The sequence below is a fragment of the Prionailurus bengalensis genome, chromosome A1 (assembly GCF_016509475.1).
Source record: "Prionailurus bengalensis isolate Pbe53 chromosome A1, Fcat_Pben_1.1_paternal_pri, whole genome shotgun sequence".
In the NCBI taxonomy this organism is placed as follows: domain Eukaryota; kingdom Metazoa; phylum Chordata; class Mammalia; order Carnivora; family Felidae; genus Prionailurus; species Prionailurus bengalensis.
In genome coordinates, this window is record NC_057343.1 from 191,702,521 (window position 1) to 191,726,716 (window position 24,196).

At 39.2% G+C, this 24,196-nt stretch overlaps 1 protein-coding gene across 3 annotated transcripts; it reads left to right on the forward strand.

Annotated features, from left to right (window-relative positions):
- The first annotated feature begins 246 nt into the window (after positions 1–246).
- HAVCR1 (hepatitis A virus cellular receptor 1) lies at positions 247–22,376 on the forward strand. 3 transcript variants are annotated; one of them, XM_043597431.1, is made up of 8 exons: positions 306–542; positions 3,469–3,807; positions 6,797–6,880; positions 9,940–10,026; positions 12,584–12,639; positions 16,131–16,242; positions 17,425–17,461; positions 19,678–22,376. In XM_043597431.1, the coding sequence occupies exons 1-8, from the start codon at positions 497–499 to the stop codon at positions 19,790–19,792; spliced, it is 876 nt and encodes a 291-aa protein (XP_043453366.1). In that variant the 5' UTR covers positions 306–496; the 3' UTR covers positions 19,793–22,376. The 3 variants fall into 3 exon arrangements, with proteins under 3 accessions (XP_043453375.1, XP_043453366.1, XP_043453359.1); XM_043597424.1 differs by having other exon boundaries at positions 312–542; positions 9,922–10,026; XM_043597440.1 differs by lacking the exon at positions 6,797–6,880 and having other exon boundaries at positions 247–542; positions 9,922–10,026.
- Positions 22,377–24,196: the final 1,820 nt, after the last annotated feature.

Here is a 24,196-nt window from a genome sequence, read left to right on the forward strand (position 1 = left end):
TCTTGCCACTGGTAAACTTGACAGTATAACTAAGGCTGGGGACTGATCATTGTAGCCACAGAGCAGGGAGTTCTCTGCACTCATTAAAGGGCCAGTTGACTCATCTCCTAGGCCAAGGGTAAGTGAAGACCAGTCTTGGTTGTGATGGTCCCCTCACTGAGGCTGACTCTGGTTTCCTTTCTGTTTGCCCCTGTATCCCCTGTGTCAGCATCAGGAGTCAGTTTGGACTCTGTGGGGAAGGATCTGGGAAACAAGGGGCTGACCTGAGGACAGCTTTGCCTGTCTATTGGAAGGTGCAGGATGGTCACACTAGAGATAACTGATATGTGAAGCTGTTGTGCATGGTCTCTCCTCACTGACGGGGCAGGCTCATGTGATCCACCCAGTCAGGGTGAAAGGAGAAGTTGCAGTCTGAGAATTAAGACTTGTTCCGAGACCATCTGGTGAGGGGCACACCTACCAGTCTGCTTTCTCTTTCCTTCAGGCCAATACCATCATGCAGCCTTGGGTAGCCATCTTCAGCCCCATACTACTTCTGACAGGTAAGCGAACAGGTGGGCCGGGGTCTGGAAGCCCTTGAAGATTGGGACACGTAGGAGACGTATGAGTGTGGTGTAGGAAGATGGATGTGCTTGGGCTTTGGTGAAAGGTAATGGGTCAGTTAGTGGCCAAAGAACCAGGCTAAATCTTACACAAAAGAAATTGCTTAAATGCTATGACTTACAAAATCCATGGGTGAGTGAGCCAGACCCAATGCAGAACTGTGTATCATATCTTGTCATTTGTGTTTAAACAATAAAAGGGATGAGTGGACAGCAGTGTCAGCATGGACTACTCAAGTGTATGTAGGATATAGTAACAGTGTTGCCATGAGCAGGAGGGGATGGGGAGAAGAAGCTGGGATTAGATGGAAAGAGAACCAGTCCTCTATTGAACCATCCTGTGTCATTTGATTTTTTAAAAATGCTGTGCAACTATTTCTTTTAAAAGACTCTTAAATACAGAGAACAAACTGAGGGTTGATGGGGGGAGTAGAGGACAGGAGAAAATGGGTGATGGGCACTGAGGAGGGCACGTGTTGGGATGAGCACTGGGTGTTGTATGTAAGTGATGAATCACGGGAATCTACCCCCCCAAATCAAGAGGACACTATATACACTGTATGTTAACCAACCTAAAAATAAATTATATTAAAAAAAACACAACAGAATAAAAGCATCCTTCAAAAGTTAAAAATAAATAAATAAAATAAACAAATAAATAAATAAAATGCTTTATAGGGTTTGAGGACATGATTATACTTAGTCATGAAATAGAGTATTCCTTTTAAATCAGAATTGGAATAAGCATGTTTATAAGTGATAAGAGAATTTAGTGATATAACTGAATGTCAACTCAATGTATAGGGGCGCTCTGGTGGCTCAGTGGGTTGAGTGGCCGACTCTTGATTTCGGCACAGGTCATGATCTCAGGGTTCGTGGGATTGAGCACCATGTCAGATTCCCAGAGTCTGCTTGGGATTCTCTTTCTCCATCTCTCTGCATGCACGCATGTGCACTCTCTCTCAAAATGAAATAAATAAACATTTTTAAAAAATAAAAAATAAAAAAATAAAAAATATAAAAAATATTTTATTTCAAAACACTCCATGAGATAGCAAAGTTAGGAATAGACATAATGCATACATTTTAAAAACAATAATCTCCAGAAGTCAGATTATGAAGGAAAGTTCATTTATTATAACTTATATAACTTGATTTTTATAATTAGCATGTATTATATTTATAATCTAAAAATGATACTAGGCAAAACTAAATATTCTAAGAATTCAGTGCCTTTTTCTTATTTTATATAACCATGAACATTTTATTCCCAGAGCATTTCCCAAAGTCATAGCCAAAATTGTAAATGTGATTGGTTGGTGAATTTCAGATTTCTTTTCATGGCCACCTTGTCTGAATTTGGCACGATAGGGCTTTTATGCCACTGCCCCAGGAGAGACTTCTTGTTTTTGTTTTTTAAGTGTCATAATTTAGTACTTGGTTGAGTGTTTTCCAACTGTCTGTTTTCACAGGGGAAGTGGGCCTCGCTCAGTTGTGGGGCTGCTAACAACATATGAGAAGGGGTCCCTATTGGATTTTTTTAGACTGATCTTAAAGCCCATGATAAACCTCAGCTCCTCCTAGAAGTATTAGAAACCCATTTCCTAAATTTTTTTAAAATTTTTATTTATTTATTTTCAGAGAGAGAGAGAGAGAGATCATGGAGGAGGGGTGGAGAAAGAGGGATAGAGAGAAAATCCCAAGCAGACTCCATGCTGTGTGGAACCCCATGTGGGGCTCAAACTCACAAACTTTGAGATCATGACCCGAGCAGAAATCAAGAGTCAGACGCGTAACTGACTGAGCCACCCAGGCACCCCAGTCAATAATACTTTAAACAAAACATTAGTTCTGCTTTTATTTATTTTTTTTTAGCGTTTATTTATTTTGAGATAGAGAGAGTGGGGGGAGGGAGCAGGGGCAGAGAGAGAGGGAGAGAGAGAATCCCAAGCAGGCTCCACGCTATCAGAGCAGAGCCTGACACGGGGCTGAAACTCACAAACTGTGAGATAATGACCTGACCCGAAATCAAGAGTCAGACACTTAACCCACTGAGGTAGGTAGGTGCCCCAAGCTCTGCTTTTCTTATAAGAGAGGTGCTGTGAGGGGACATCACTTGCAATAGAAGTTTAAAAAGCTGCAATAAAAATTAAAACTTTAAATGCAGTAGCATTTTTCAAACATATTTCAATTGAGACAGCAAATGAATCTGGGGAAGTGGAAAAGCCACATGTATGTCAAACACAGGATGAAATACATACTCATGTATTACTGGAGTGTCATTTGGTTTGAACCTTTTGGAAAGAAATTTGTTCATCAAGAGAGTGAAAGTATTCCTGGTAATTTCTCTCTTTGACATCTGTCCTGTTAGAAAATAATCCTTAATACAGAAAAAAAGCTTTAATTATATCTTATCTACAAATATCATATAAATAATGCTTTTAAGAAAATGTTAACATAAAAAAAATTTTTTTTAATGTTTATTTTTGAGACAGAGAGAGACAGAGCATGAACAGGGGAGGGTCAGAGACAGAGGGAGACACAGAATCCAAAGCAGGCTCCAGGCTCTGAGCTGTCAGCACAGAGCCCGATGCAGGGGGCTTGAACTCACAAACCCACAAACTGAGATCCTGACCTGATCCGAAGTCAGACACTTAACTGCCTGAGCCACCCAGGCGCCCCAAGAATATGTTAACATAAAAAAGGAGTATGTTAACATAAAAATGCTTACAATGAATTTTTTTTAATTGAAGATACAAATCCATATGATTGCAAATGAAATAAACTACATTGAAAAGAAAACAGTGAAAATAAATATAAAACCGAAATATTGAGGCCTTATACTCTTCTTTCTCTTTACTTACAGATGCTGTAGTGTCTCACAAACAAGTGAATGGAGTGGTAGGTCTTCCTGCCACGCTGTCCTGCGCTTACTCGACAGCTAAGGGAGTCACCACCATGTGCTGGGGCAGAGGGGCATGTCCTGTGTCCCAGTGCTCAGATGTAATCATCTGGACTAATGGATCCCACGTCACTTTTCGGAAGCACCCACGTTATAAGCTAAAAGGAAACCTTTTAGAAGGGAATGTGTCTTTGACCATAGAGAACGTGGCTCAGACTGACAGTGGCCTATACTGTTGTCGTGTTGAACACAGCGGGTGGTTCAATGACATGAAACTCACCCTGTCATTAGAGATAAAGCCAGGTGAGCTTGTTTTCCTTCTTCCTTTGATCGCTTCATGTGGGTTGGCTGAGATGTTGACTCTTTGGTAGTGTTTTTCTCCTTTAAGAGCGCAAGAGGAGGTTCCTACAGTCTTGTTTTTCAGCAACTGTTGGAAAATAGAATGACTTTTATTTGTATAAAACGAAGTCTTAGACCAATCTTGATTCAAGATGGTAAGCTAGAGGATCTTCCCAGTCAGCAAACTGTTCCCTAAAGCAGTGCTTCAAAAATGCTAGTTGGTTCATGAAAAAGCATTCACTGTTCCACTGTGAAATATAGTAAACATTTTTATTAAGCTGAATTTATTCAACTTAAAGAACTGCCCTTGTTCTCTGAGATTATGTTTTAGAGGAATTTTTAAATGTTCTTAGCATTTTTAAAACTATTTCGGAGCATTTCAAACATATAAAGTAGGTAATATGGTATAAGGTCTTATCATAATTGTAGCACCCAACTATAACAATTGTCAACTCAATCTTGTTGCATATCTTGTTATTAAGGAATATATAGTTCCTTCCTTCAGCCCTGCCTGGGAATTTTTGTAGCATATTTCACATCATATTGCAAAACTGCTTCTTTAAAAACAAAAATGACCTTATTGCAATATGAAAGCACTTATATTCCAATAACGATACACCAGTTGCTTTTAAGAATTTCATGAAATCCAGGGGCCCCTGGGTGACTCATTTGGTTAAGTGTCCGGCTTCAGCTCAGGTCGTGATCTCATAGTTTGTGAGTTCGAGCCCCGCGTTGGGCTCTGTGCTGACAGCTTGGACCCTAGAGCCTGCTTCAGTTTCTGTGTCTCCCTCTCTCTCTGCCCCTCCCCTGCTCATGCTCATGCTCTGTCTGTTAAACATAAATAAAGGTTAAAAAAATAAGAAAAAAAAAGAATTTCATGAAATCCAAAAATCTGTCTTGATGTGAACATCCTCATTTTCTTTACCACTGGATGAACAGAGTGGATTCCTTAGGATTCCCTGGTTTCTGGTGTTCTTTCCTAATGAAGTTCCTTCCACTAAACTCTTATATTGACAATAGAACCCAATACCTGTGGCCTTAATAAACTCTCTCTCTCTCTATCTGTCTTAAATTAAGAGGAACTTGGTCTTGCAATCTACCAACTTTTGGACTTGGCCTGTTCCTTTTGTGAAGGCAAGTGGGATAAGGTCAATTCTGATGGAGAAAATAGCTGACTCTGGGGAAACTACATCTGGGAAGCAATTTAGGGAAGTCCAAGAATGCTGGTGACTGTAGTGTGCTCTAGACAGAAGTGAGGAAGCAGCATGTCCAGAAGAGATGATGATTGTAACTTTTTTGTATTTGTGAAATTTTTTATGGTTTGGTTGAATTTTTTATGGTTTGGTTGTATGGTTTGAAGCTGATAAAGTGCTTCAAAATTCTTTAATAGGTGGGCATTTACAAGGGCAATGCTCTGTCAAGTGGGAAGAAGGTTCATAACTGAGCCAAAGTGACTCTGCCTCCAATAATTAACTCTTTGCTAAAGTTGTCTTACATTTTTCATAGGCTGAGCTTACTCTTCAAGCTTCTGTTAGGGCTTTTTTTCCCACACCAGCATCTATAGTTATAGTTTCCTAGATTCTGCCTGGGAAAAATATTTACCACTGAAGTCAAGTTCATTAGACAATTCCATCAGGTTACCTCCTCTTTATTGTTTCCCTTATTCTCCTTTGCTTAGATTTTTTGCATACTCAGCATACTTGGTTTTAGCTGGAAGGAGGGGACTGGACTGTATTCTTTTCGGAAGCCTCTGACTACACCTTAGATCAGGGTCAGTAAACTATAGTTCCAGAACTAGATCAGATAACAAAACAGGGTCATTGTTTTATAAATTTTTATTAGAACAGCCATACACATTTGATATATATATATTGTCTATGGCTGCCTTTCACTGACAGAGTTGAGCAACTGTGCCTGGGACTATAGGGTGTCCAAAGACTGAGGCATTTACTATCTGACCCTTCCCAGAAAGTTTGCTGACCTCTACTTTAGACTAATGATTCGCATTTAATAGACACTCACAAATATTTGTTGAAAAAAGTTTTTCCTCTTCAGATTCTAAATTAAGTTAGATCTTTCAGAAGAGTTTTCAAACCAATTGTCCCCTATATAAGTGAAATGGGTTTTCCTTTGCAGTTAGTCAAGTTGAAATTGAAGGGAACTTCTCGTGGAGAAAAAGGGTGCCTAGTGAGATCAAAAGTTTACATTCTTCATTCAGTCCTTGTTGGGGCTTAATTCCGGTTTCAGTTCTCTCTGGGTACTTCTGTGACCTTCATTAAGTGGTTTGGAATCCTATCCCACTTCTGACTCCAGAAAGAGTCTATGTTATTAGCTATTGTTATTATCTCTTAGGTAGAAAGGAACCGTAAAACATCTAGTTTACCTTCTAACCAAATATATAAATCATCTGTGTGATTTATCTAGCTAATACACTAATGGATGTGAGTTAGCCCTCATTTAGGTTGCACGTCCCTCTTTTGACACGGTACCCTCAGGACTGATGGAACTGAATGCTATTTATTTGGTAAGCATTCTGGGCCTGGGAAATCCTGTTGAAGTCTTAGTCGTTCACCACTGAGATGATGAAGACAGCTCCAGGCTCTAGACATTTTCCTTAACTCACAGGTGTTTATGAAGATACATAAATCTGATATGCATGACTGGTCTCAAAGTGCTTCAGTGCAAATCCCAGGTGTCATTTTTCACCTCGGAACCTCCCCAAATATATATCTTTTAATGCAGCTGTTTCCTTTTCACAAGTATGTCTTCAAGCCCTCCTGTGTCATAGATTCTAGTTGACCAATGACAAGAACTCTGAGTTCAGGGAAAATTGGTGCCTAATTCTGCCTGGGGACAGTTTCTCATTGGTTGCATTGGTACATGGGCCCAACCCAAGGCTCTTGTTTCCTGCTGCTTGACTAATCCTTGCTTTCATATTGATTTTTAACTCCAGCTGTGGTCACCAGTGTTCCAACATCACCTAGGGCCTTTACCTCTACTTCTTCAATGCCAGCACCCACGCAGAACCTCAAGCCAGGTAAACAAATATGTTCCTTGAGCCCTGAGGTCTTCTAATGAGAGGATGTAGACCATCCAGGGCATTATGTTAAAGCAAAAGTACAATCTAGGCTGAGTGTTCTTACCTGGGTTCCAAACATGGGCTTCACAGGGTCTGTGAATACCTGTCCCAAATTGTATGCACCTTTTAACATGTAATCATTTTAGAGAAAGGAGACTCATAGCTTTTGGTCAGATTATCCAATGCATTCATTATTAGCACCCACCCGGCCACCACCCCCCGCCTCCCCCCTCAACCCCCCACCACCCAAAGCCAGACCTTTGATCTTAGACAACTATTGAGGGTGGAGTGGATTTGGCCCAGTTGAGCACAGGTTTGTAAGGAAAAAATAGGGAATGCCAGGGAACAGGGGCCAGGTTAATGAGATTCTGTCCTTACAAGGAGCTCTGAATAGAGATCATTTAGTACATTCTGAAGCTGGACCTCCACTTGAGGATAAGATTTCAGTAAAGTTAACATTTACTGTGTTTTCTAAGTGATAGGAACCATGCTAACTGCTTTACAAGTATTATATTGTTTAATATAATACTTACGACAATCTCTCTGCACTGTAGGTGTGATTCAATCCCATTTAATAGTTGTGAGAACTTAGGCAGAGTCTCAGTTCATTGCAGAAAGTTATATGGATAGAAAGTACTTGAATCAGGATTCATTCTCCATTAATTTGAATTTTGGGTTTGTGCTTTTAACTACTGGATTGTTCCTTCTACCATGAGTATTGAGTTTATGTTTGGATGAATTTGTCCTGATCTGACATCCCTCACTGAAAAATCCTTTATACGATTACCCTGTCTTCTCTAGGCATTCAATCTACTCACACAGTTTTGCTTCCAGCATCTTTTAATTTATTTATGTAGCATGGAAATGGCAAAAGATACTATTTATACCGATGAAAAAGTAAACATTGGATTTAAAGACTTCAGGGATTTAGAACTTACACTTTTTTTTCCTCATTCAGGCCACAAGGTTAACACTTCAAACTTCTGATAAATAAGAGTTTAGATTTAATACAAATGAAGAATAATTTGATTTAAAGGTAGAGAAATAGCTTGCCATTCTGAGTACAAGTTTAGGTTCAAACCTTCTATCTCTAGGATTAAAAAGATAACTTTCAGTGGAGATTCTTAGAGCCTCCAAAACTCTTTGACCCCTTGGGGTAGCACTGGAATCTGAGGAGTAACAGAGATGTCACAACCTCTTAGCCAGAAAAACCTGATGGAACATATTGATTTCCCTTGACTCCTATTGAACCATATGTATATTTAATCAGGAGGGATCTGAAGGATTGGGCTGTAAGCTGAATTTGGAAGAGAGGGCTTTAGGTTAAAACTGGGATTTTAAAGCCATAAAAGTTTGTAAGAAAAACAGCTCTGTTTGAAGCAGCTGAACATACTAGAGAATCTGTTGACTTTCTCAATATTGATTTAGCTTCATAATATTTAGTTTGTGCCTGCAAATGTGGATGAATTAGTGGACTTGGTTTGGTGAACATGCATGTTTAAAGCAAAGATTGAGAAGAAAAGTGTTGGTTCATATGTCCACGTGACCTCCTCAGGGATAGTATTAATTGAGCCTTATCCTTGCCTTGATGCTTTTCTTAAGAGTTTGAGTTGAGTTGAACAGGAAGGAGGTGCACATTGGAGCAGATCCAACATGGGGATATTTATCTTTACATCCACTCTCTTCCTGTGCTCAATGCTTCTTGTATATACAACTTGCCTAAAAAATTCATGGAATGGTTGGCTGTAAGGTTGTAGAAATGGAGGTGGGGGTGGGGGGAGAAAGATGCCTGCTAAGACAGAAACCTGGAAAAAAAGTTAAGCCCAAGAGGTCTTTTGCACAGATCCAAGTTGAATAAAGATTCTGATCACCCAACTTTCTTATATTGTCCTGTTCTTAGTTCTTCAACAGAGCTACATGCTATTTTAGATTTGAACATTAGAGAGAGGCAGGAAGATAGTTCAGAACATGAGAAAGGGTAAAGTTGAAATGTGGAGATCACTGTGGGGAAGGGAAAACAGAAAGACCAACGAAAGGCAAGAAAAGCCCAGGTTTGGGAATTCTTGTCCAGCCAGCACTAATAACTTGCTCCAAAATTTGTGGTTCTCTAAGAGGAAGGTATATAAAAATAAAATATTTAAAATATTTAATAAAATGCACAAAGAGGGAAGTGATCAATGCTGCATATAAGGTGAAATATCTGATAGAAAAGAAAGGATTGATTTTAGAAAGGAAAGGGAAACCTATCACTAAGAAAACTCTTAGTGAAACTTTTGGTGTGAAACATAAGATGAGTCAGATAACAGGAAATCAGTCTTAAGAAAGGAGTGACCACAATGCAACCGCAGAAGGAGCCGGGTCAAGGTCTACCAAGAATGTTGCTTTTAGAGTTGTTAATCATCATCAAGGTTCAGACATTGGACAATATTGTCACCTTGAAGAGACCTCAAAGAATTAAATATTTTGAGTATGTATTCTGTGCTGATATGTGGATGGATACTGGGAACTTGAATAAGGTCAGGAAATCTAGATGGCGTTGTTGTGAAGGGGAAAGGGCAAATAAGCACAAACCCCCACGCCCTGTTCCCATGAAAGTGAAATGTCATTTGTATGAATAAAAGCTAATTGGATGTCCTACATAAGGTGCTGTTGTAGACTTTGGACATTTAGGGGGATCCTAGGAGTAGAACAAGTGTGGAATAACCCTATATATTGATGAACTATCCAGATGATTATCTAGATCAGGTTTGTTCATGATAATGGTATGCCTAGATAGTGGTGCCATCTGTGATTAAATTTCTAAGAGGGGGTTGAAAGGACTGGAAGTGAGTGGGTGAGAGGCATGCCTTCAGGGACTGGCTGCTTCAGGGAAAGGCTGCGTGAAGGTGCTGTGGGAAGTTGATCGTGATTCCTGATTTTAGTTGTGTTTTTCATTTTTGTTGGGGGTGGGAATTTTCCTCTACAGATGGAGCATAGTTCTATTCTTTTCATTCCAATAGCTACTTCATCTTCTCCAGTGCAGGCAGCAGAAACCCAGCCTACAGCACCACAGGAGACAAGGACACCACAGCCCACCAGTTCACCATTGTACTCTTGCCCAAAAGGTAGCTTCATTTTTTTCCTGAACACCTGAGAGTATCCAAATTTTGATAATCACTGGCACATCGTTAAAAGCATATATTTCGGAGTAAGAGAGACCTGACCTGAATGCTGATGCTGGCCACTCTAATCAGCTATGTGGTTTGAACAAATGTCTTACCTACTTAGAATCTATTTTTATCGTTTGTGAACTGGATGGAATACCAATTCTCTTGTAGAATGCTGGTGAAGAACCTCAGACATAGTTAAAAAGTGGTAAGTAATAGATATAATAGCAACTCTGACTCTTACTTAGAATGTCCAGAATCCCTATACCTGACTGGCAGAGGTGGCTTGTGTGAGTTGGGAAGCATTGACATGCATATCACTCTTTGTCTTAATCAAATCAATCAGTCTTGACTCCAAACTTATTAGTGGGCTTGCTCCCTTGGGCCAGAGCCTTAAAACAATTAAATCCAGCTCCCTGGTATCCAAACCAAACTGGTCAACCACGTTTCTGCTTTATCTAAGACCCAGACCCTAAGTGTATCTAGGAAGCTCCCCTGTCGCCCTGTGGAGCTTGTAAATGGACACTTTGAGATTAGCTGAGGACATCAGCACCAGCACCAAGAGTCATATCCTGCTGAGACTGTCTGTTTACTTCCCCAATTTTTCCCTACTGTCCCTATCCTGGGCAGGTCTCATACAATCTCTGCTTTTTTGAAATGTAAGATTCTCCTGTCTTCCCTGTGGTAGAGAAAGGTGATTTGAATCCTTTCATTTTCCCCAGTTAATTCTGTTACCCATGGTGGTAATTCTGGAGAGTGCCACACGCTGAACCCCTTTGTAATGCAGAACTGGCTTATGTGTGCTTGTGTATGTGCTGAATCCAAACAAGGTCAAGCCTTGCAAGACTCCTCCCTTATGTGTATGACTCATTGTGCTTAGGAGTTAATAATCCGTAGCTGCCTCCCTGCCCCCCCTCCCCCCCTCCTTTTGGCTTACCTTTTGCCAATAATTCCTGGAAGCTGGTTAATTTAAAATGGAGCTACAGTGAGATTTACAGAAGGACCTATTCAACTGGGATTAGATAATGGTGACATTTGGTTTTGAAAGTGGAATCCTTAGTGTGAACTGTTTCCGGGCGCAAAAACAAAGTGAAAATATATAGAAACACAAGGTGGCAGCAGTAGGAGTGGCGCCACCCCACGCCTTTAGTGGTTGAGTAGGAAGAACATAGGAGTAGGAAATCATTTTCTAAAAATCATGTCACTACAACCTGGTCCAGGTAGAGCTTTCCAGAGTGAAACAGACATCAGAGCTGCTGTGTCCCCTATGAGTCATGTGATTGTTGCCATGTTGGCAGTGTACCTGAGGTTCTCGAGCCAAATCCTCATTGTGCCCGAGTCAGCCTGCAGTGGGCCGAAGTCTCACAGAAGCAAAGAATGTTAGGTTTGGAAGGATTTTGGTGCTCATATGGCCCACCACCCACCTTAGATGGATATATGTGCCAGGAAACTGTTGTATATTATCTCACTTAATTCTTTTAAGGCAGGCCTTATTTATTGCCATTGCTAGATTAGGGAGGCCCTATAATTCTCCTTTAGAGACAGCTTCCAATTCAACGGCCAGTTATTAGCTTCAGACCTATGGGCAAGATGTTGCATTCCTCACTGGATGTTAATGATGATCGAAAGACATGATGTTTGGAAAGCATACTGCACAGTGACTCTCTCCCCACTGCTCCTTCTATTGTAACATATTTAATTCATCACAGCTAATATTTATCTAATATGGTGTTAAGTCCTTTACATGCATCATCTAATTTAGCAACTTTATGAGATGGGTGCTGCTATAGCTTGTAGTTCTATCTATATTACAAAATAGATATTTCAAAACTCTATTAAGATTTGAATGCTCAGAACTTTAGGGAATAATATAAATAAAATCCTTTTATATAGGATTTCAGGTAGTATAAGATACATTAGTTTTATAGCTGATATAACAGATTTTTTATAAAATACTTCTGGATCAAAGTATGGGCACATTGGCATATAATGTAGGAGTTATATGCCCCTTGTTTTAGGTATCTTAGTATGTTTTACTCACATTCTGAATAAAACCAATGTAATGTCCATTCAGAATAGAGTGGTTCTGATCTTTGGATGTGCATATGGCCTTTGGGTACTCATGGCCTTTATGCCAGTTCTTAGCTGGCATAAAAAATATTGATTTCCTACCATTAAGTGGCATTCTTAACTTGCTTCCAAGAATTGGCCTCTGTGATTCCCCTAAAACTGTAGGTGAACCTTTGTGTATACATGCATTTTTTTTTCCATAAAGAAGACAAAAAGTGTCCATTTTTGAAGGGTCCATGACAAAATGGTTAAGGCACACAATCTTCCACGATAAATTAATACATGTTAGTAACTTGGTATGACTTTTGCAATGTCTGCAGCATTTGGCCATATTATTATTCAACTTTTCATTCACTACCAGAAGGCAACGTGAATATATTTAGTGTCTGCAGTGAAAATTCAATATTTTTTGTAATTATAATTAATTTTCTTTCTTGTTGAGCAGATGGGAATGGCACTGTGACACAGTCTTCAGATGGCCTTTGGCATAGCAATCAAACTGTAAGCATATTTCTTCCTACTTCATTAGCCAGTTTCACTTGTGTGCCCCCCTGGAAGCAAGTTGCATTTAGAGATTATTTCTGTAAGGTTGGCCCACAGATTGACTCTTTCTGGTTGAAATTTTTAAAAAAAGGAAGAAAAGAATTTGACTCTTAAATAGGGATACTTTAATTAATTTGGAAAGTTCATACGGGTGGTGGACCAGTTTGTTAGAATTTGCCTGCTAAATGATATTACATTCTGTGTACGCATACATATACATACAAACGCCCACCACAGACTTTCTCCTGGCCAAACATTAAGAAGAAAGAATGGTCTAATTTAAGGAGAGTGACTTAACATAATAGACCAAGGAAGACTTTAATTATCATTAGGGAAATAACATGCTTTGAATCAATGGAGTGGAGGCCACCCCAGACAAAAATATATCCGTGAAAGTGTGCTTGCTTAAGCGTATCCTCCTTCATATTCTTTTCAAACCCAATTGCCATTCTTTATAGAAATATTGAGGCCACTATTGAGTTTTTCATATATAAACCTCCCCATATGATGAATTTTTAAGGTATTAATATCTTATACACATTTGTGATTTTCTTACACTTTTCCACAGTGAGCTTGGGAAAACTCTAAGGGGCCCTAAATACTCCTGATGCTTGTCAAAGTCTCATCTTTGTAAACAAGTTAGACAAATTTATCAATAGGACCTTTTCTTTTGGTTCCTCTGAGAGAAATAAGTTTTCTTTTAGTATGTGTAAATAACTCTCAGAAACAGCAAACAAAAAGAGTTTGAGGTATGAGAATAGTCCTTCTGGTCCCAAGTACTGAGAAATGACAACACAGGCCATGGTAAGAAAAACTCAAGCTCAGGCACGGTGGGATTATTTAGTGTGGGGTCAAATGGCTTTATGTTGTATACGTCAGTGACAATGAGACCATTACATAGGAGTGATATTAACATTTTTAACCACTTATGTAGCATGGGTACTGATTGACCTGATGGATGTGGGTTGAATTTGTATATACATGCTAAATGTCAGAACTGCAACTATGTGAATGATTCTTCTATTGGTATATAGCCAGGCCTATGCTGGATTAGAAAAAAAAGTAAATAAAACATTCTGAATGGTGATATTGTTCTCGACCTCAGTTATCTGTAGGACAGGTATGTTTAGCAGCAAATGGAAGCGATTTAGAAGCAAGTCACAACAGGCAGTAGTGAAACCATGGGCTTTTTGTGTCTTGACTCTGAGGATGTTAAGAGGTATCTCAGGTATCTTGAAAACATGCAGCATGTATTTTGACCCAGTGGGCCAGCTTCCTGGACTCTATTGTAGGAGAAATTGAACAAATGCATGAAGATGTATGAGAAAAGATGTTCATTGCTGCTATTTATAGTCATGAAAATAGTATAAACAACTTAAGTGTTCAACAATAAGGGATTAATTACTTAGTCAGTTAAGCATGACCACATATTGCCATTAAGAATGTAGTCACTGCAGTGCATTTGCTGACATGGGAAGACAGTGACTGTTTATTGTTAAGTGAAAAAAACAACTGTTAAAACAGCATGCACACATGTGGAAATGTAGTAGCATATATTGAATATAGTAATTGTTTCTGTCAAGAAAAACACTAAGAGGATAAAATTCTAGAAGAGCAGATAATGAAAAATGGTAATAGTGGTTGTTTTTGGATGTTAGGATTATGGTTGGTTTCAGTTTTCTTTTTTCATGCTTCGCCGCACATTCTAAAATGAACATGCAGTTTTTATGTAATATTTTTGAAAATGAAAGCAAAGCCTGCCTCCTGCAGCCCCATTTACATCTAACTACTTTACTCCCCGTTGGAAAGCTAATAACACAGCTCTTCCCTCCCAGACACTGGCCATTTCGCCTTTAAGTAAGGATGGCTCAAACACTAAGTATCTTTTCCTATCTTCCTCATAGTATTTATCAGAAAGTACCTAAAAGTACCTTTCCCAAGAACCCTACTTAATCTGTAGTTGACAGACACAGACACAGAGGCTCAGAGAGGCTAAATAACTTATTCAGGGCCACACAGCAATGAAGTCGAAGAGCTGGGATCCTGACTCCAGACATTAAACTTTTACACAAGAAGACACTTGATCCTTCTCTCTTATCTTCTTTTCTGTTAAAATACTTACCCTCTGGGATCTCTTTAGGATTTGAGCTAAGCTATAAAAAGTTGCTGAGCACAATGCCTGGCATATTTCGGGCTTATTCCAGGAGGTGGTGATCCTTTACAAACACGCACTAGGGTGTTTAAACAAATTTCTGCTTCTCTACCCAATTGCACAGCACTTCATGTTGGTTGTTAATGAGGGCCATGTCTGTGAGCACCTACTTTCAAGTCCATTTAGGTAGACTTTCACAGACTCTTGAGTTATAGCTAAAAAAATAAAAATAAAGACTGTAATCAAGGGCCAAATTCAGTCACCGAGCATATGCAGATAACATCACCAAGCCAACTTATACACGAACAAAAATTGCTTTTTCTTTTTTAATATCATGGAGGATATATTTATGGAAATAGTTTATTGGTTTTTAAAAATATGCATAATGTACATATAATAAAGTACACCCCTTTGAAACATACAGTTTGAGTTTTGACAAATGCATACCCCTATGTAAATACCACCCCATGCAAGGTATAAAACATTTCTGCCATCCCTAAATACATTTTGAATTTTAAATGGTCTTTGAATTTCACCATATGGTTACAACCTCAGATCACTTGGTCTTATCCCTCATGAGCCAGAAATAGCCAAGGGCCAATAAAGAAAATGGGTCAAAAAAAAATTAAAAGTAAATCTAGCCTATGACCCAGCAATAGCACTGCTAGGAATTTACCCAAGGGATACAGGAGTACTGATGCATAGGGCCACTTGTACCCCAATGTTTATAGCAGCACTCTCAACAATAGCCAAATTATGGAAAAAGCCTAAATGTCCATCAACTGATGGATGGATAAAGAAATTGTGGTTTATATACACAATGGAGTACTACATGGCAATGAGAAAGAACGAAATATGGCCCTTTGTAGCAACGTGGATGGAACTGGAGAGTGTTATGCTAAGTGAAATAAGCCATACAGAGAAAGACAGATACCATATGTTTTCAGTCTTATGTGGATCCTGAGAAACTTAACAGAAACCCATGGAGGAGGGGAAGGGAAAAAAAAAAAAGAGTGATTAGAGTGGGAGAGAGCCAAAGCATAAGAGACTCTTAAAAACTGAGAATAAACTGAGGGTTGATGGGGGGTGGGAGGGAGGGGAAAGTGGGTGGTGGGCATTGAGGAGGGCATCTGTTGGGATGAGCACTGGGTGTTGTATGGAAACCGATTTGACAATAAATTTCATATTAAAAAAAGAAAAAGAAAAAGAAAAATGGGTCCAAGTACATTATTTTAGGGAATGTCTTCTACTCGTAACTCTAACAAGATGCTTTTCTGATCCACTGATGTCTCCTTAGCATGTGTCGCTGGCACAAAATTCATGGATGACCACCAGTAAGGGACTCTACATTGGAATCTGCATTACTACTGTGGTATTGCTCACTGTATTGGTTGTCGTGATTACCAAAAGTAAGTCATTTCAGAATTATGCCTAAGGGAATGTAGTGCAAGGGTTCTAGAGCCAAACTGCCTGAGTTCGAGTAGCTCCACACACTGCGTGATTGTGATTTCACATTTTGACATAAATTTCTGTTTCGTTTCGTTTCTCTTCTTTTCTTCTCTTTTCTTTTTTCTTTTCTTTTCTTTTCTTTCTTTCTTTCTTTCTTTCTTTCTTTCTTTCTTCCTTCATTTCTTTCTTTCTTTCTTTCTTTCTTTCTTTCTTAGAGAGGGAGAGAGAGAGAGGATGTGAGTGGGGGAAGAGGGACAGAGGGAGACAGAGAGAATCTTAAGCAGGCTCAATGCTCCGTGCGGAGCCCCATGTGCAGGCTTCACAGGGCTCAATCCCATGAGCTTGGGATCATGACCTGAGCTGAAATCAAGAGTCAGACACTCAACCCACTGAGCCACCCATATGCCCCTAAATGTCTGTTTTCTTAACTGTTCTTTAAAAAATAATATTGGCCTATAAAGATGCAAATTAAATTCTCCAAAGTTGAAATTAAATCTTAAGAAATGAGAATTTTTGGGGCAGGCTTGGAGTTTGGAAAGCAACAAACCATTGTAATATATACAACTTGTTCACTCCTTTTCCATTCCCCCCAGGAATCAGTTTTTGTCCTCATGAGTGATGATATTGTTGAATTTTACAACACCCATTTAACAGGAAAGGCAAATGAAACATTGGGAGGGAAACTGATTTCAGGGCTAGAAGAAAGAATTTCAAAAGGCAGTCATCCAGCTGTTGTGTACAGGGTATGTGTGTGTGTGTGTGTGTGTGTAGCCTTCCTTCTATGAAAGAGCCACAGTCATTTATTTTTAATGAAATTTATTTATTAATAATTGCATTAAAGTAAGCCAGGGCATGTGGGTGAATACACTAAGCCATTATGAAAATGAAATACTTTTATGAGAAGTTTGTTTGGGTCTTATCGATTCAAAAGGAGTTACTTGAGTATCTAGGAAAGCACCAAGTCTGTTTTTTTTTTTTTTTAAACATTCTTTCTTCTAAATTTATTTTTTCAGGCTCTAGCTCTGTCCACGTTTTGTTTATAGTAAAGCAATAACAGAAATAATATACTTGTTTGAAAAAAAGATCTTGTAAACTATTTGACCAATGTGTGTAATTTTCTCTTTGGCTCTTCCCCAATTTAGAATATTTATGCGTAAGAAACAAGCTGGAACAACTAAAGTAAGTTTGAAAGTGTGTCAATACCTTTTGGTGTTTCTACTCTGCTAAAAGTAAAGAAAAAATTGTCTCTGTCCTTCTCCTCTTTTTCCCCTAAACTCTTCATTTTATACCCTACATCCTGAAAAATCTAGTTTAATGAATACCACTGTTGTTATCCACAACTTCTAGTGATATTTTTCACTTTCTACATTTCTCTGGAATTGTGCCAGAACTGCTACAGAAGGAGCACCCCAATCTTACCTCTTAGAGAAAGAGAACTAAATCACAAATGTTTGATAGAATGTTTGAGTAAGTTATTTGATTTGTTCTTTGATTTCATTCAGTGCTTTGTTTATTGGATGTTTATTGAATGTCTAATATTTCAAAGAGATGAACAAAGCGGACAGAAACACATCAGCAAATAAACAGGGACCTTGCAGTGCTTCTAGACAAATATCATTGGGGATACGGAAAAAGGTAACGGGTTGAGTGAGCCCTGAAGGAACAGATGACAGCTCTGCAGAGATGTGGAAAAAGACAGCTCCAGGCTGAAGAAGTGCAAAGGCACTGTGGTGAGGCAGGTACCTCCAGCTCTACACAGGTCCTGCCTTCTCCTGCTGTTCCATTCCCAGCCAGGTGTGCTCATTTACATGGGTTATCTGGCCTCATAAACATTGGCATTTACAGTTTTTGAAAATCTATCCTACTGCCCAATTAAAACTTAAATCCCCTTTACCTGCATCCAAAACTTGGGGTCATCTACTGGAATAGCTGTAATAGTAGGAAGCCAAATCCAAGTAGCTTGCTTTGTTTGATAGAGCTTGAGCTTCATTAAGCAAGGTGTTTATTTAAAATCCATTTCTCTTAGATCACCATACATTATTCCTAGTTCTCCTTCACTGGATGTTTGCACATAGCCTTTCTTAGGTCTGAGTTAATTGCATGAGCTAATCCAAAGAATGCACCTTGAACAATGCCCAACACATTGTAAGTGCTCCATAAACATTGGCTTTTGTAATTGCTGTTATGCCTGTCATGGTAAATCTACCCATGAGATAGGCACTATTATTCTCAGCTTACAAACTAGAATACAGGTTTAGAAGTGTGAAGTGACATCCAAAGTCACACCACACAGCAGGTAAAAGGCTCAATCTTAGGTCTTTTAGAATCCCAAACCCATACTTATAGAAGTTTTTGACTGTGCGCTTCTAAGAATGGAAGAGGAAATCACTCCTAATAGGCAGAAAAGCATGGAACACAACATCCTATTAGTTGATCTTTGTTCTTTCACTATTAACTTTTTTCTAAGGGCTGACTTTTTATCACCTAATCATAATAGAAAATACTGGTTGTAGAAAATCTTATAAAATATAAGAAAATTAAAACAACAAAACCCCAAGCATTTCTTCATGACTTTTTTTCTTTTCTTTTCTTCTTCTTTTTCTTTTTCTTGGTTTTCACAGTTCTCATCACACTGACTCATTTTAAGTCATTGACACTTGTTCTCACAATGTATGGGTGGTCACTTAAAGTTCAGAGCTGAATGAATCCTCAGTATGTTCCCTATCATTTCTCAGCAGGCTTAGGTAATAAAAATAGGCACTCTCTACAAATTATGAAACAGCAGCTGTATCAAAACTGCAAACATGAACTTTCTGTACACTTACTGTAGGAGTGTATGTGTTATGAAAGTTGTCTAACCCATGGCTTTCAAATTCGGATCATTAAAACACAGTAAGATTTCTGCACCATGATCTAGCACACGTTTATATGAAGCAATACTCTTTTACTATGTCCAATATATTCTGATATATTTTGTATTCTGTGTTTACCCTAAATGCAGGATTTAGACCACTAAATAGATTTAATAGCGCTCTCTGGAAAAGTACAACCCACAGTCAGAAAAACAGCAGCCAAACCATTTCTTAGCTACTACCCTTGAGAATATGCTTGATTTAGGACTTCAATTTGATGTGCGATACCAGTCTTAGATTTTCAATTTTTGCATTCTATTACATGAGTCTCCTGAAGGAGAATACTTAGGTTTTCTACATACTTCTTAAACAGACTCTCCTTCAACTTAATATTCACAACCCTGGATCTCCTTTTCATTTCATAGACTGTGAATGGGGCTCTGGGACTGGCAAATACCCAGTCTTGCCTGCGTGTAAACAAATGTGCTCACCATACTTTAGAAGTGGTATGCTTTTCCTTTACTCATGTTATTCTTTCTGTAGCTTGGTTTCGTTGAGTGACCCCCAGACTGGAGCTTTGCAAAGTGCATCTGAAGTGGGTGTGCGAGCGGAAGACAATATCTACATTATCGAGGACAATCTTTACGTCATGGATTAAGACCCAGCGGCACTCTAAGGATTTATACCCTTGACAGCAGAAGACAGTGACAAGATATCACCATGTCAGAGTTCTTTTAAGCTCTAGAATGATTTTTCTGTCAATTTCAAATGATATTCCAATATGTCAGTTATGATGGGTAGGCTGACTTTGGTTCATCTGTGTACAGTCAACCTCATTGGTCATGTAGTCCTAATTTTTTATACTACAACTGGTTCAGTATTTCTGGTCATTGCAGAGATTTCTCTCAAACACGAAGTGAGCACTTTAGAATTGTGTATTCTCTTTGGACCCTATGAACCCTATATCCATCAAGAATTCTCGCTGGTGAGACAGGAGAGGAACTACTACCTTGGTCACCAAAGCTGTCAAGAAGAGTGGAGTAGGAGTTAAAGTCAGCAAATCCAATTTGGGACTTAAAGTCTTCACTTGGAATCATTTCACAATTATCTCTTGTGTTTTACCTTGTAATAACTCCAAATGTTACATTTCTTAGGTTCCCCAAGGCTTTCAAATCACAGGGGTACACAGGCTTTTATTTCCCCCATAGGGAAATAGAAGTGAATGTGATATTGCCATTGTGGGTAAATCCAATTTCTCATGGCTCTGGAAATACATGGTATTAAGCCTTTCCTTAGAACCAGGGTGGGTATTTTAGCAGTTAGAAGAAACTAGGGTAAATGAGTGAACCAAGAAGATTCTCCAGGAAAGAAAATCAGTTGATTTATTACATGCTATTTCTGCTACATCTGTTCCATAGTCCCAAGCATTTGTGTAGATAATTGTCATGCTCTCTGAACTAATTTTTAGAATGAGGCAGGGCATAAATAAATAGAAGAAAAAAAAAAGGGAGAAGGCTAAAAGGCTTTCTGCTTTAGAAAAGTTACTTTGCAAATATAATAATGTTGTTTGAGAGTGTTACTAAGTTTCAGTCAAAATTGTCACTAAACCACTGCAATTTTTAAAATTGTTTTGGAAGGATGAAGGTTTTTTTTTTTTTTTTAATATCAAAGCAATTCCAATGCTATTCTTTTTTTTTTTTTTCTCACAATTCAGTGAAATTTTTGGCTTTTCCAAGAGAGTTAAACAAAGGCTAAAGGTAAGGATTTTTTAGTCAACACAGGCATTTCTACATGAACAGTTAACAAGGTTGGGTATTAATTTCAATCTGAGTAAACCCTGAAACAACTCCTGCTTGGGGTTCAGAGATACACTATAGCAGTTGAGGAAGGCAGGATGTTCATTTCTGAGGGCAACATGCTTGACATTCTTCTGCAGGGTTCTAGGAAGTTAACAGGACCTCTGAATAAAAGTTATATGGGCCAATAATATTGTTAAACATGCTATCTTGGGTTTTCCAAGTGTGGCCAAGATCTGATCTGGCCTAAGAAATTTTTTTGTTTTTGTTTTTAAACTACAGTGTTTTTCTTTCAAATTCAAGACAACATGCATAAACATGGTGAATTCAGATGAAAGCCTGAATTTGTAGCTTTTCTGGAAAGACCTTGCAACATTGGACTGCATTCCTAGGTAGTCAGGGCCCCATTAAATGGTGCTACATCCTCTCAGCTCCTAGTGCTCAACTTTCCTGCACAGACACACATTTGTCACCTGCTTTGTGACTGGGAATTTGAATTTATAACAGCTCTGCTCTCTCTACCCTACTTGCAGATTTATGATGGCACATTTAAAGTTGTGGGAATCTGGTTAACTTTGTTAATCCAGCACTTCCAAAACTTGCTTGAACACAAGGACTACGGCCATATCCAGTCTCATTCTGTGAAACAGAATGTGAGGATGTGTGGGAAAGAAGGTGGTACACAGAATCAGGACTAGGACCTGAGTTCTATTCTTAACTCTTAACAGAAACACTGGATGCCATTAGGGCAAATCTTTCTTGCTGCCTACAGTTTTTAATCTATCAGGCATAATTATTCCTATAATTATGTCAGTGTATAGTGGTAATTCCAATGCTATGTTACTTGTGACAGGTCTTTGAAAAGCGGAAAACACTACAGAAATGCAAAAAGTGTTTTTTTTAATTTGTTTTTATTTTTTGGTTGATTTTATAGTAATAGCAGATGTAGATTTAGTGCTCAGTAAATAATTTCAATGGTGTTGCATTCATATGTATTTTGCTATATGGTACTTTGCTGGAGGGAATAATTTACTTTTTGGAAAGCTGATATAGGGTAATTGGGCTAATTTTATACTGGAGTAAAAACTATCAATAACTGAAAGGACAAACAGGTGAGTGGGGAGGAAAGGGAGGTGTTCAGTTAATATTAAACTCTTTTCTGTGAATATATCCATCTTATAGAATGTATTGATTTGTTTTCAATCCTTTGAGATGATTGAGGTTCCATTTTCTACAAACTGTCTTGTGATGTTAGGACACTGGTGTAAGTAAGATATCTAAACTTGGGAAATTTTGCACATCTTTAAGAAGTAGCAGAACCAATTTTTCACTAATGGCCGTGAAGATAATTCTGGGAGTACATGAAAGTATGAGGGACTCTTTGGGACTAGTTTAATTTGTATGTACACTCATTAATAAAACAGATTTTTGTTTTCATTTTGAAAATGACTTGTTGCTTTCTCAAGCTCATCTGTTGAACATGAGCCAGGCATGTTCAGCTTGCTGTGGGCTCCCAGGATAAGGGAAAGCAGGGCAAGGTTTGAGAGTCAAGTGTGCCTAGTGCTCCTCTAAATACTGGGGGTAGAGCAGAGAACAACCCTGAAATCCAGTTCCTGAGAAGCTCCAATTTAGTAGGGAAGAATGCCCCAAACCATCGAATTCTATTGCGGAGGAAAAAGAGCATAATGGTAGCTAGGCTCCTCAGTTGTGACATTCGGGGCCAGATAACCCTTCATTGTGGAGGCCGTCCTGTGCATTGTAGGATATTTAGCAGCATCTCTGTCCTCTATGCACTGGAGGAGACAGCTGGGCCCCACGAGTTGTGACAATTACAATACCACCTCTGGTTGAAAGCCAACGTTAGACAGATACCTGAAGGAAGTGGCTGGTGTGGGGAATGGTGTTGCTCGGTTGGTTACGAGCTACCTCTGGGTAAGAGGTGACATTTAAGTCGAAACCAAATGAATGTGTGGGCAGCAGCCTCTTCAGGGAGTCTACCAAATGCAAAGGCCTGAATCAGGAAGAAGCCTGTGTATTAAGAGAAAGTAGGGTATGTTCTGAGGACTAGAAAAAACACACACACACACACACACACAAAACACAAAACAACATTATGGCTGCAGCAGTGAACAAGGGGGAGTAGAAAGAACTGATGCTGGAGAAATGGCCTGGTAACTGGCAAGATGCTAGGTGAAAAGGGCTTTAGGAACACATCTGTTGGAGAAGAGTCCTTTTCGTAGAAAACAAAGCACTTGTGCACATTAAGGATTAGACCTGCTATCCATCACTGAATTATATATATATATTTTTCAAATGTTTATTTATTTATATTGAAAGAGAGAGAGCAGGGGAAAGGCAGAGAGAGAGGGAGACAGGATCCCAAGCAGGCTCCATGCTGTGAGCTCGGAGCCTGACACAGGGTTAGAACCCACGAACCATGAGATCATGACCTGAGCCAAAACCAAGAGTTGGCCGCTTAACTGACTGAGCCACCCAGGTACCCCTCCAAATTATATTCTAACGTGCATTAATGTGCTCCAGTGACATTGTTTTTAGATTAGATCTAAAAAGTTTGGGGGCACCTGGGTGGCTCGGTCGGTTAAGCATCTGACTCTTGGTTTTGGCTCGGGACATGTGATCTCACGGTTTGTGGGTTCAAGCCCTGAGCCTGCTTGGGATTCTCTGTCTCCCTCTTTCTCTCTCTGCCCCTCCACTCCCCTTCTCTCTCTCTCTTTCTCTCTCAAAATAAGTAAATAAACACTAAAAAAAATTAAAAAGCCAGTTTGATTGGGGTAACAAAACAAGGGGAAGCAGAGGGAAGGGGGGGTACATCCTGGCAGTGAGGGGCTTTCCACAGGGCTGTGTGAGGGCACCCAGGCCCAGCAAGAGAAGTCCTGGAAGAACAGGGCTAGGGTGTCATTGCAGCGTTCAGTAGCAGGTGGTGCAGGGATGCCTTCGGTTGGCCCACAGTGGATTTTTTTTTTTTTTTTAAATTTTTTTTCAATGTTTATTTATTTTTGGGACAGAGAGAGACAGAGCATGAACAGGGGAGGGGCAGAGAGAGAGGGAGACACAGAATCGGAAACAGGCTCCAGGCTCCGAGCCATCAGCCCAGAGCCTGACGCGGGGCTCGAACTCCCGGACCGCGAGATCGTGACCTCCACAGTGGATTTTTAAACTAGTTTTGATGTGCACTTTTAGGCAACAGTGCATTAGAACCATGACTTAATGGATATTGTTTAGGATGACTAAAATTTTAAAGTTAA